We start from the raw sequence: 11,654 nt of genomic DNA, 5'->3' as shown, positions 1-11,654 counted from the left end.
GACCAAACTTCTTAGTGAAATAAAACCGTCTTTTAAACTTGCGCGCGCGCGCATCTCTTAATGGTGGGATTTTAAAACAGATGTCTTTTAAACGGCCTCAAGAAGCCAAGCTACTGCGCAAGCGCCAAGGTTAAAGCAAGATGAGGTAGCTTTTTTTGTTGCCATAGTAATCGCTTCTAAGGCTTCCAGCAAAAACAGCAGCCGTAATGGCGAACATCTTTGAGCAAACATAATTAGGAAAGGACTGTTAACGATTTTACAACCTAGATACTGGCTCAGAAGTAAATCTCAGGTACGTTGGCTAGGATTAGGAGCGTCCTACCCAGGCCCTTCGAGTTCAATGAGGCTTAATCCCAGGTAAGTGAGTATAGGATTGCAGCCTCTTTCAAGTTGCTACGAAACCAGCTCCGTAAATACCAACAAGAAGTAATTTGATAGTTATTAATCTACTTTCTCTGCATCTACTGTCAGATAATTAAAGGACGGAAGCAACACTGTTATGTGGTTTATAACGCTGATTGAGACACTGGCCAAAATAGAGAATCAGTCAAGTGGTCCCACTGTTGGCATTTAAGGTTGGAAGCAGTGTTTCTCAGCCTCAGCAACTTTAAGAGGTGTGGACTTCAAACTTCCAGAATCTCCCCTAGCCAGCATGAAGACTACATCTCTTAAGGTTACTGAACTTGCAAAACACTGCTCTAAAGCTGTTTGTATTTGAGTCACAAACCAACAGGGTTACCACTAGAAAACATCAAAGTGATCTATCCTCTTGTTTTCCAGGGGCATTACAATAGATTAGGTCCGTGATGGCGAACCTATGGCCCGGGTGCCACAGGTGGCATGCAGAGCCCTTTCTGCATGCACACCAGCTGTCATCCCAATCCAGCTCCATCACACATGTGCATGCGCCTCCCACCAGCCAGCTGGTCTTCGGGTCTCTGAGGCACATGCACGGGGTAAGGGGCACATGAGCAGGGGGGCACTTTTGGGACCTTGAGCAGTGTCCTCATGCCCAGTTTTGGTTTCCAGGTTGGTGCAGGAAGCCTTCCAGGCCCAAAATGTGGCACACCAACCTGGAAGCCAAAAATGGGTGAGGGGTGGGTGGGTCGCATGCGTGGGAGGGCGGCACAGAGGCCATGCACATTGCATTATGGGTGTGTGCACACTGTTGCGCTCTCGCGCTTTCAGCACGCAATGACAAAAAGGTTAGCCATCACTGGACTAGGTTCTGAAATTAGCAGCATTAATGCAACCCAAAACATTTCATGGCATTATGTGAAAGTACCACATAAGTGGAACATCAAGTTGAGGAAGACTTCTCTAATTTTTATAGCTTGTTGTGTCCTTGATAGGTTTTCATAAACAAGGCAGCAAGGAAATTATTTCCCCTACAATAATTATATTGCTGCACATAATGGGCAATTGTGTCCCACAAGAATTTATGTAAATAAAAATAGTCATTGTGTTGACTTAGAGAAAAAGTATTTTCTGGCCATATTGAACAAAGAATTTCTTAATTAAAAACTATGAATTTTTGGCTATGGAAGAGCCTTGTGGCTACTTAACTGATTGAAGTTTTGGCAACTACAATTTTCTTTACTTGGCTTATTGTTTGAACTTTAAAATAAAAATACTTTGGAAATATTCTAGTGCTGAATTTTAAAAGATTTATGAGCTACATTTATCTACATCTCACAACTTAGTGACTTCTCTAAAATCAACCCACTTCTCAATCATAGAAGTTTTAAATTTATTTCAACATTTTGAATAGAGAACCCAATTGAAAAATGGCAATTTCCAAGAATCTTACCAAATATCTGCTAAATGATCCGTTTGCTATTTCAATGTGTTCTTATGCCCTTAAAAGAGGCCAAATTGAATTGGACCATAGAATTAAAGTTAGAGGGACTTTCTTTTTAATCTCCATGCAGTAAGATAGGATTGGGCTGTTTTGCCAAGAAATAACCAGAAGTAAACATTTGGAAGACCAAATTGCAGCATGCAAAAATCCACCACCTAGGTTTTTAACAAACACTATTTATTGTGTGTGTGTGTGTGTGTGTGTGTGTATGTATGTAATACAAGACGTATTACAACACAAGGGTTGTTTCTCAATGAAATCGGCATTAGCCAACACCCACCCTTTAGATTTTATCAAGAGAATCGAAGCTGCTCTTCCAAAGCGACCTTACTGGTTCCTTGACACCCGCCCATCTGCCTGCCTTCACAGTAAGGGAACCTTATTGTAATTGCCTTCACAACCACTAGTACAGGCCCGCCCACACCAGGCCTTTCTCCGCCCCCCCTCTTCCTCCCGCACCAGCGACAGCGACGGGAAGAGTGAGAACCCGGAAGCGCTTTCGCTTCCTGGTGACCCATTATAAGCCAGCTCAGCCGGAGGACTCGGCGGCTTGACTGTAGTCGTGGCCGGATTCTTTCCCCCGTTTCCTCTTTTTTTGGCGGCGTATGTTTTGTCGTTGTCTCTCTGGGGCAACTGCCGGTCGCGTAACTGCTTCGCTCCTTCGCCTCAACGCTTTCGCCGTTGCTTCCTCCCCTTGGCCTCGCTTGCTGCTCCTCATGAAGCCGGTCGTTGTCTTCGTTCTCGGCGGGCCTGGAGCCGGAAAGGGAACCCAATGTGCCCGCATTGTGGAGGTAAAAGGGACGGTGATAGCGCTTCGTGTTTTTTTCCCCCCTCCCGCGTTTCTGTTCCTTTCTATCGGGAAAGAACTACAATTTCTAGCAGACGGTGCTTTCGAAGAGTGCCGGCAACTTTGCCTACTCGGAGCGCAAAGAATGATGGGGCCTGAAGTTCTTTCGTGGTTTGCGGTCCGGAAGATTCTTAACAATACTGTATTCCAAATGAATCTGATGCCGGATCTGACCGGTTCAGCTACGCTATGGAAAATGGGTGCTCCAGAACTGTTTTTATCAGGGCTTGGTGACTACAAAAAGAAAAAAAGCATAATTAAATACACAGAAAATTCAATTTTTGGGGAAATGTGAAGTAATTGCGGCACTTTATTGCTCTTGAGGCAGTTTTTTTTCTTTTTACAAATTCTCTTCATTTTTGTCGTTTCGATTTTTATTTATAAGGCATTTCTCTCTTCTCCTTTTGTAAATGATTTCCCCTTTTTATACACACCTGGGTTGAGGCTTGTATAGTAAAATTCAAATAGGTACTGAGGAAACACAAATGCCTGGAAAAAAATCAAACTCCGATCCTTATTCTGCATGGGATTTGCCTTGGCTATGATCCTGGATATTTTTTTCGTTCCTCCTTACTGGTTAGGCGGTATTGCCATGTTGGCAGAAAAATAAATGACAAGCTAAATATTGTTATTTGCAGTGGCTTCTATCAGTCCTCCTAAAATAATTTGCCAAAGTATGGATTTTTGTGTATCAGCAATGTACATTGAACATGAGAAATATTAATGATTAGCTTTTCCCCAAACAATAATTGTGATAAAAACTTTTAGGGAAATTTGGTTTGATAGTTTTATGTAGATTAAAGTTTGAAACCAGAAGATACTAAACCAGTGGTAGTCAACCTGGTCCCTACCGCCCATTAGTGGGTGTTCCAGCTTTCATGGTGGGCAGTACCGGGTTTTGTCCCATACTGAAGCACTTTCCTTTTTCAAATTTAATTGATTTCCCTACTTTATAAATCACCATTACTGTGGAACTGGTGGGCAGTTAGAAAATTTTACGACTAACAGAAATACAAGAGTGGGTGATAGGTATAAAAAGGTTGACTACCCCTGTACTAGACAAATACATAAGCAAATCTGAATATTTTCTAATGGCACATGAAAATGACCTTTAATTTGTACAAGGGTAAAATCTTTTGGGATTGAGATAGTTAGTAAATGCTGTGCTATAAATAAATAGTTGAATACATTTGAATAAAGGGAAAATAAATATTTCTGGCATTATTAGCGGTATGAAGCTTAGGAAAGCTGTACTGTATTTACTTAATTGAAAAGAAGCATGGGGGAAAAGGTTTTTGATGAGCTGTGCAAGAGAGGTTAAGTGAGGCTGGATTCATTCACAGATTGCTTTAAAGTTATGTAAACTTAACTGGGTGACTGAGCCTGTTGCCCTCTCTCCCACCCATCTCAGAAGATTGTTGTAGAAAAAAATGGAGGAGAAACTTCTATGCATGCTGCCTTCAGTTAGAGGAAGCACAACATATACTGTAAAGAAATGTAGTAGCTTTTGGCTTTGTGATGTAAATACTGCCAATTGTGAATTTTCTACAAATTCTTGTTAAATAATAAACACAATATGATGCAAAAATATAAGATTAGCTTCATAGCTTTGACGTGCCTGGACCCATAATATTCCATCAATTTGAGGGCTGCAGTAGGCTTTGTGTAACATATCAACGCTGTCCTTTTAAAATGTGTGGAATTGAGAAACCGTTGTAAAATCAGGACCCAGATTGTTGGGGGCAATATACTGACTCTGTAAACTGCTTAGAGAGGGCTGCAAAGCATTATGAAGTGAGATATAAGTCTAAGTGCTATTGCTATTCTGAACTGGCTTTCGGGCTATTTAAATTATACAGTATATCATAACTCATTTAGTTCTTAGTTGTAATATTTCTTGGCAGGTATAGTAACAAGAGAAAGAAGAACATGGTGCCTTCCTACAAAGTATAGAAAGATTTAAAAAATATGTGGTCTTCCCTTTTATTTGACTTTATATTTATTATCTGAAGCAATACTGTGAATCTCTGACATTGGTCTGACATTAGGTTATATTTTAGTATTTTGATTAACATTTTAGTAAATTTGTATTTTAGTTTTCTAGAATTTTATTTCATCCAGTAGCTTAGTAATTCTGCTTTAAACCTTTGAAGATTGACATTTAAACTTTTTTATATTTTAGCTTTATTTCCGTTTGTTTGTGTATTTGTTTGTTTGTTTGTTTATTTATTTATTATATCCTGCCTTTATTATTTTTACAAATAACTCAAGGCAGTGGACATATCCAGCACACTTTCCTCCTTCTCTTCCTCTTTTCCCCACAACAATACCCTGTAAGGAGAGTTGGACTGAGAGTGACTCAGTGAGAGTGACTGGCCCCAAGTCACCCAACTTACTTTCATAACTAAAGCCTTATTAAAATTCACAGTCTCCTGTTTTTTAGCCTGGTGCCTTAACCACTAGGTTAACCACAAGAAAAACAGGCTTTCCCCTTTTTTCCCATACTGTTCTTTGTATCGTTAACTTTGGTATTTTTGGTACATTGTATAATTTATACAATACATTTTAAGAACTTCTAATATATACACAATTTTTTTTACTTAAAAAATTCTTGTTTTTAATGAAGCATTTCAAGAATTTTCTGTTTTCAAAGAAATGTGATGGAAGTGCCAATGCCTGCATTTTATATTTGCCTTTATGTGAATCTTATATTGTATAACTTCTAAGAAGCTTAAATTATTTCCCAAATATTCAAAGGAAATCTATAAAGGAGAGTATTTGCAGTTCAAGGTTGAAATGAAGAGCCCTTGGTGCTCTCTGAACTTGGTTGTTTTTTTGCAGATGTTTCAGTACTCAAATTAGGTAATATCATCAGTGTTAGTAAGGAGTTTGCTCTCAATTAATATTCTAATATAAATGAATCCATCTCATGTCAATGAATTTGGGTGGCAAATTCAATGATTTTTGGTGGCAAGAAAATCAAATGAAACCAATTATCCAAACAACAAATGTTTGAAGTCAAAGAAATCATTTCCAACTTATAACTGAAAAGAACAGTAATAAAACCAATCACAACAGAGCTCACCTAGTTTCCTAGCCCAAATATATGAGAGAACAGCCAGGTCTTTACATCATGTAAATAGAACACATTTATCTAATCAACTTTTTATATGGATTTAACTTAATTATGCTTTCTTTAGAAATATGGTTATACCCATCTTTCTGCGGGTGACCTCCTTAGAGATGAGAGAAAAAGACTAGGCTCTCAGTATGGAGAACTAATTGAAAATTATATTAAGGATGGCAAGATTGTACCTGTTGAGATAACAATCAGCTTGTTAAAGAGGGTAAGTTTAATTTCATTTCCCATATAAATCTAAAACAAAATATTAAGATATTTATGTACTTTAATTTGACTTTTAGTAGTAAAATAATGTATATGACAGATTCTTCCAAGCAGAATTCTTTATTGTTCCACACTTATAGGTATCTACTATCTATAGCAAGCATATATTCTGAGAACTATTGGGGAGAGTCTGTTTTCACCCACTTGGTTTCACACAAAATGTCTGGACTGAGTTGCCTCTTATTCCTCTGGAATGAACCCCTTCCTTCTGAGAATCCAACCTATTACATTTCATCACAGATATGTGTTACATGATGATTCATGATAAAGACAAAATTCTGGGCTCAAGCATTCTACTTCGGTGACATATGCATCTCCTCTGATATACTTTGACCTAAAATAGACATGAAGTGTGCTACGTTTTGTAAACTCCTTTGAATCTTTCCAGTTTCTTCAAATGAAAAAAAATGCAAAACGACAGAGGAGGCAGTAGTATTGTGAGGGATAGGATTATCTTCTAACTAAATAAATATATAATCAATACATTCGGGAGAGACAATAAAGCAATATTCAGAAAGTTTTGACAAAACCTGACAAGCTAATGCTTGTAACCACCTGCTGCAGATCATTGGTTCTGAACCCAAATTGCCCCTTGTAAACTTGAAAACTGATTCTAAACTTTTTCTATTTCTGCCTATTTGTTGTAAGAATAATGAAATTCAAAAGATTGGATCCTCCAAATATGACAATCTATTGATGTCACATTATCTACCAATGAAATTGACTCTTCCTTCTTCCCATTCACTTTCCAACCCCCCTTGAAAACAGTCAGGAGCTCCACAAGGCATCGATTAATGAAACTGAATGAAAACATGATCTGTTGTCTATGAAGAAATCTGTTCATGTGGCACTGGATACAATGGCGAGTGGGTTATTTTCATCATGATATGATAATTTATTGACAGACCCTTCAGATTCTTTGACTGATAATTAAATAGTGGAAATTAATGAAGATGGGTTGGGTTTTTTTAATGAAAGTTCCGCTGTGGGTGTATTGGTGCGCGCGCACGCATTTGTGTGTGCAGATATTAAAACATTATGATTGCAAGAACATTGTATTTTATTTGGCTGTGTCAAAAATAAAATAAGGTTTCCAATTAGAACTGTTTTCTTGATTGTATATATTATTGTCTCATGTCATGTTTTAATCTGAGCTATTGTTCTCTAGGCTATGGATGAAACTATGGCAGCTAACTCTCAGAGGAATAAATTCCTAATTGATGGATTTCCCAGAAATGAAGATAATCTTCAGGGCTGGAATAAAACAATGGATGAAAAAGTAGATGTATCTTTTGTTCTCTTTTTTGACTGTGATAATGAGGTAACATTAATACATTTTCTTTTATACAGAACAAATGAAGATTATTATGTTTCTCTCTTACATATTGCATTTCAGGATTTAAGTTAGTTAATATTTAAATGTCTTGGTACTTTTCCCCAGGATGTCTATTTAATTATTTGGCAAGCTGAGTGTTCCACAAATTTAAATAAAAGAGTAATAAATTGATGACAAATGACCCTGTAGAACTGGCATTACAGAAGAACATGGACAGTATTCATTGTTGATGTGTAGATTTGATGTGTAGATAGGATAAGTACTCTGCATAAACCATTGGGCAATTAATCTCACATATGTCAGATTTAAGGTTCTGTAAAATGTTTAAAATAGAATTTTAATCTCTATTTTTACTTTTTTACAGATATGTATTCATCGTTGTCTTGAAAGAGGAAAAAGCAGTGGCAGAAGTGATGATAACAGGGAAAGTTTGGAGAAAAGGTACAGCGTGCATTCAGAATTTTATTGTTTGGGTTTTCCGATGTTTTTCAATTAAATGATTTCTTATTTTATGTATTTTTATCTTAGAATTCATACATATCTTGAGTCTACTAAGCCCATAATAGACCTTTATGAGGCAATGGGCAAAGTTAGGAAAGTGGATGCCTCCAAATCTGTTGATGAAGTAAGTTGCAAAAAGAAAATGTTTGGGATCAAATTGCTTAATGCTTTATATATAATTGTTCCTGGGATTTTGTATATTTCAAATACCTGCTTCTCTTGTATACCAAGTAAAATTTAGCCTTCAGATGTGTGGAATTCACCATCATTATTGAAAATTCTGGGATCACTATAAATGATGATATACAGGAGAAGAACAAATTGCTCCTAATATCTAAACAAAGAGCTTTGATATACTATTCTGTAGCTAACAGTTGGAAAGAGATCACACTATCTGATTCAAAAAAATCATAGCTTTTATAGCCTAAATTCAAAATGGTAAACAAATAATTAACAGAAAAGACAATTGATAAGGGTGAAGATGGAGATTCTATCTCCCTGTGACAGATGCAAATATTGATGAATAAAAGGCTAATTTACCAGTACGTTTTGTTTCATCTATATTTAAAAATTGTCCACTTTTTTCTTTGACTTTCAGTCAAACTGAAAGTTTTCTTGGCAACATTTTCAGAATAGTTTTGCCACTGCCTGCTTTCTAGGGCTGAGAGATAGTGATTGGTCCAAAGATACGCAGCAGGTTTTGTGCCTAAGACAGGATTAGAATTCATAGTCTCCTGGTTTTAGTCTGGTTCCTTTAACACTATATCCAACTGGCTATTTTAAACACATTAGGGATGTATGTGTGTGTATATAATTTATCTGTGTATGTGTTGTCTTCTTTTTACATGTTTAGAAACATTGCAATTTATGTGTATTTTTAAATCTGACCAGAGAGTTTCAGTTATTGACTTACAGAAACATAGTAAATAAAAAAACATGCTTCTATAAAGTGTCTCTTCTTCACATTAAGAACTTTAAAAAAAGAAGAATTAAAGTATTTTTAAAATACAAACTGCTCTGAAGTTGAATGCATTATTTTATTTTAATAAACACTTCATGAAATGCATTTCTTTACCCAATATACAATATAATATCCAACAGCAGCAATCAATTTTTCTTTATTTGAACAAGTTGGGACAGGGCTTCCAAACTAAACCCGCCATTGCTTTAAACTATCTTATGCTGGTTGTTATGCCGGTGTACTACTGCATAATAGAAAAGTGTAATGTGCAGAGTGATTAGAAGAATTGAAGAACTGAATGCAGAATTTCTCTGTAACTCTGATATGCAGCTCATTTTTCACAATGTATCCTGTGTTCTTATTGATATTATATACAAATATTGTTTCATAATATCTCTTTCAGGTTTTTGGAAAAGTGGTAAACATCTTTGAAAAAGAAGGCTAGCCTTTTCCTTGAACACCCTTCTAGAATGCTTGAATCTTGCTTTAAGAGCTGCTACCATAGTCCATTTTATAATAGTAATGAAATATGCCTCTTAAAATATGTGTGTTTAAAATAATTTTTAAAAATATTTCAAACAGCATTTGAATATGACTTGGAAGTGGCTCATTAAAATATTGACATTGACACTGACTTGAAGTTAGGAAAGTATTTTAAATTTAGGAAAATAACAATAATCAAATAGCAAACACATTATTTCTGGAAAGCATGTTTTTTCCTTGTTGCCAAAAGCCATGTTGTTTTTTAGAATCCCACAAACTGAAATTGTAAATATGAATGAGAGGGCCCTTTTAGTTTCTTGATAGTTTTGTACCAAATATAGGAAGTTGTATGAGGAAGTTTTATTTTGTACTGCTTAAAAATAAAGACATATTTGCTGTTTTCAAGAAGGAAGTTTCAGTTTAGACATAGCATACTTTTTGATGTCATACTTTTTGCTTAAAGGATTGCTAGGAAATGAAAAAGAATTAGCTAAAGACCTCCCAAAAAGTGGTCATTCAACCCATAGAATGGAAACTTCCTGTGTGTTTCGGGAGTGGCTCTTTTGCCAAACTTATTGGAATGCTGCAATATGAGGATCAAAGAGACTAATAGACAGCCCAGACCCAATACTTGGGTTGGGTTTAATAGAAATGGTTCATACAGATCACAGGGAGACATAGGTATTTGAAGTCTCATTATTTCAGTGGAGTTTAAATGTCATTTTCTGAGATAGGCTACTACAAACCAGTGTGTTTAAATGCATTTAAGATTGAATTTGCAGATTATGTAGGTGCCATTTATTTGTACATGTGTTTACTGGTTATATGGGCATTGAGTATTTGTGATACTCAAAGACTAGGTAGAATTCTGATGTTTGACGGCAGCTACTACACCAACATTCTTCTGCCACCTATTTTGCTGCATGGGAAATAATGAGGAATTTTGTAACAAAATTGCTTATTTATTCTGTAAGTTAAAGTGTTTGAGATTGGCTGGAGGTAATATTCTTGTGACTGTTTTATCCTAATAATTTTGCATAACTGAAGATTTTGTTCAATTATACTTTTGATATAATTTGACCAATGTAAATGATACCTTTTATTTTTTAATTCAACGTATGTGTTTAATGCTGTACTGGTAGGAGAAACAAATTTTAAATAAATAATTGGGTACAAAACATACAATTTGTATCTTTCTTCATTTGATATGAGATTGCACCCTTAAAGTTTAAAATTTCTGTGAAAGAAGACACAATTGAATATTTTGGGGGAGGGATATTTTTTTCCTTAACTTTTAATATTTAGGTTCCTTTCAAACACGCCAATAGATTGAACAAATCAAGCCAAAGTTGTCACTTCTCAATGTGCAGATCTGCATTGGCTACCAATTATCTTTCAGGCACAATTTCAGCTGCTGTTTTTGATTTTTAGGGGCATAAATCTATCCTACTTCAGACATATTATGCAAAGACCCAGCTGTCTTGAAAAAGCTCTAATGCTGGGAAAAGTGGAAGGAAAGAGAAGCAGTGGTAAGGTTGATGGACTCAGTTATGTGGCAATGAGTGCATCATTAGGACACATGAAAGAACAGATTAGGGGATAGATCTTCATGGAGAAAGTCTACCTATATGGTCACTAGTAGTTGAAAATGATGGCTCATAATCAATTTCTAGGTATTAGTCAATGAATATTTTAAGGAAATATACTAAAATATCTCTAGGAAAAGAGAATCCACACCTTTTCCTGTATGATAGCCTTGTAGGAAAAAAATATTAGTTTGTATAACAGCATGCTGTCATTTAAAAAAAGGCATGAATATTGCAAACCTGATTAAAATGTAGGTGCTCTTTCCTTGCTGCAGTTGGCCACAAGGAGGAGTACTTGCTTTGTATTGAAAGGACTAAGCTGATAAAAGGAAAAACCTTAGGTTCTTCGTGCTCATATCCCACGGAAATAACATGTTAATGCTCACTATCCCATAAAAGTAATATAATTTAAAACAGGAATTTCATAAGCAAGAAGTGTGTTACACTTCTGGGATTGGATGGCTTTTTGATTGGCTGCATCCAGATGATGAATGGTGAGAGCTGAAATCACCAACTGAACTGTATAGCATTTAGCTGAACTGTATAGCATTTATAATCATTTCATTTTAAACAGTCATCCAAAGGATATCAGACTGCATTTTCAGAAATGAATTACAACATTTGAAGATGTAATTTGCATCAGGCAACTATAAATGCAGTGTGAAAAACATAG

At 36.0% G+C, this 11,654-nt stretch overlaps 1 protein-coding gene across 2 annotated transcripts; it reads left to right on the top strand.

The window, feature by feature from the left end:
* The first annotated feature begins 2,353 nt into the window (after positions 1-2,353).
* Positions 2,354-10,580, top strand: CMPK1 (cytidine/uridine monophosphate kinase 1). 2 transcript variants are annotated; one of them, XM_014075762.2, is made up of 6 exons: positions 2,355-2,652; positions 5,909-6,055; positions 7,283-7,435; positions 7,815-7,891; positions 7,979-8,075; positions 9,316-10,580. In XM_014075762.2, exons 1-6 carry the CDS (start codon positions 2,467-2,469, stop codon positions 9,355-9,357), a joined length of 702 nt encoding a protein of 233 aa, XP_013931237.1. In that variant the 5' UTR covers positions 2,355-2,466; the 3' UTR covers positions 9,358-10,580. The 2 variants fall into 2 exon arrangements, with proteins under 2 accessions (XP_087575830.1, XP_013931237.1); XM_087719704.1 differs by lacking the exon at positions 7,979-8,075 and having other exon boundaries at positions 2,354-2,652.
* Positions 10,581-11,654: the final 1,074 nt, after the last annotated feature.

This window comes from Thamnophis sirtalis, unplaced genomic scaffold (assembly GCF_051295495.1).
Source record: "Thamnophis sirtalis isolate CommonGarterSnake01/CBP01778 unplaced genomic scaffold, rThaSir2_p1.2 scaffold_7, whole genome shotgun sequence".
Classification (NCBI taxonomy): Eukaryota; Metazoa; Chordata; class Lepidosauria; order Squamata; family Natricidae; genus Thamnophis; species Thamnophis sirtalis.
The sequence above is the reverse complement of the archived record's forward strand: the minus strand, read 5'-3'. Positions and strand labels throughout refer to the sequence as shown.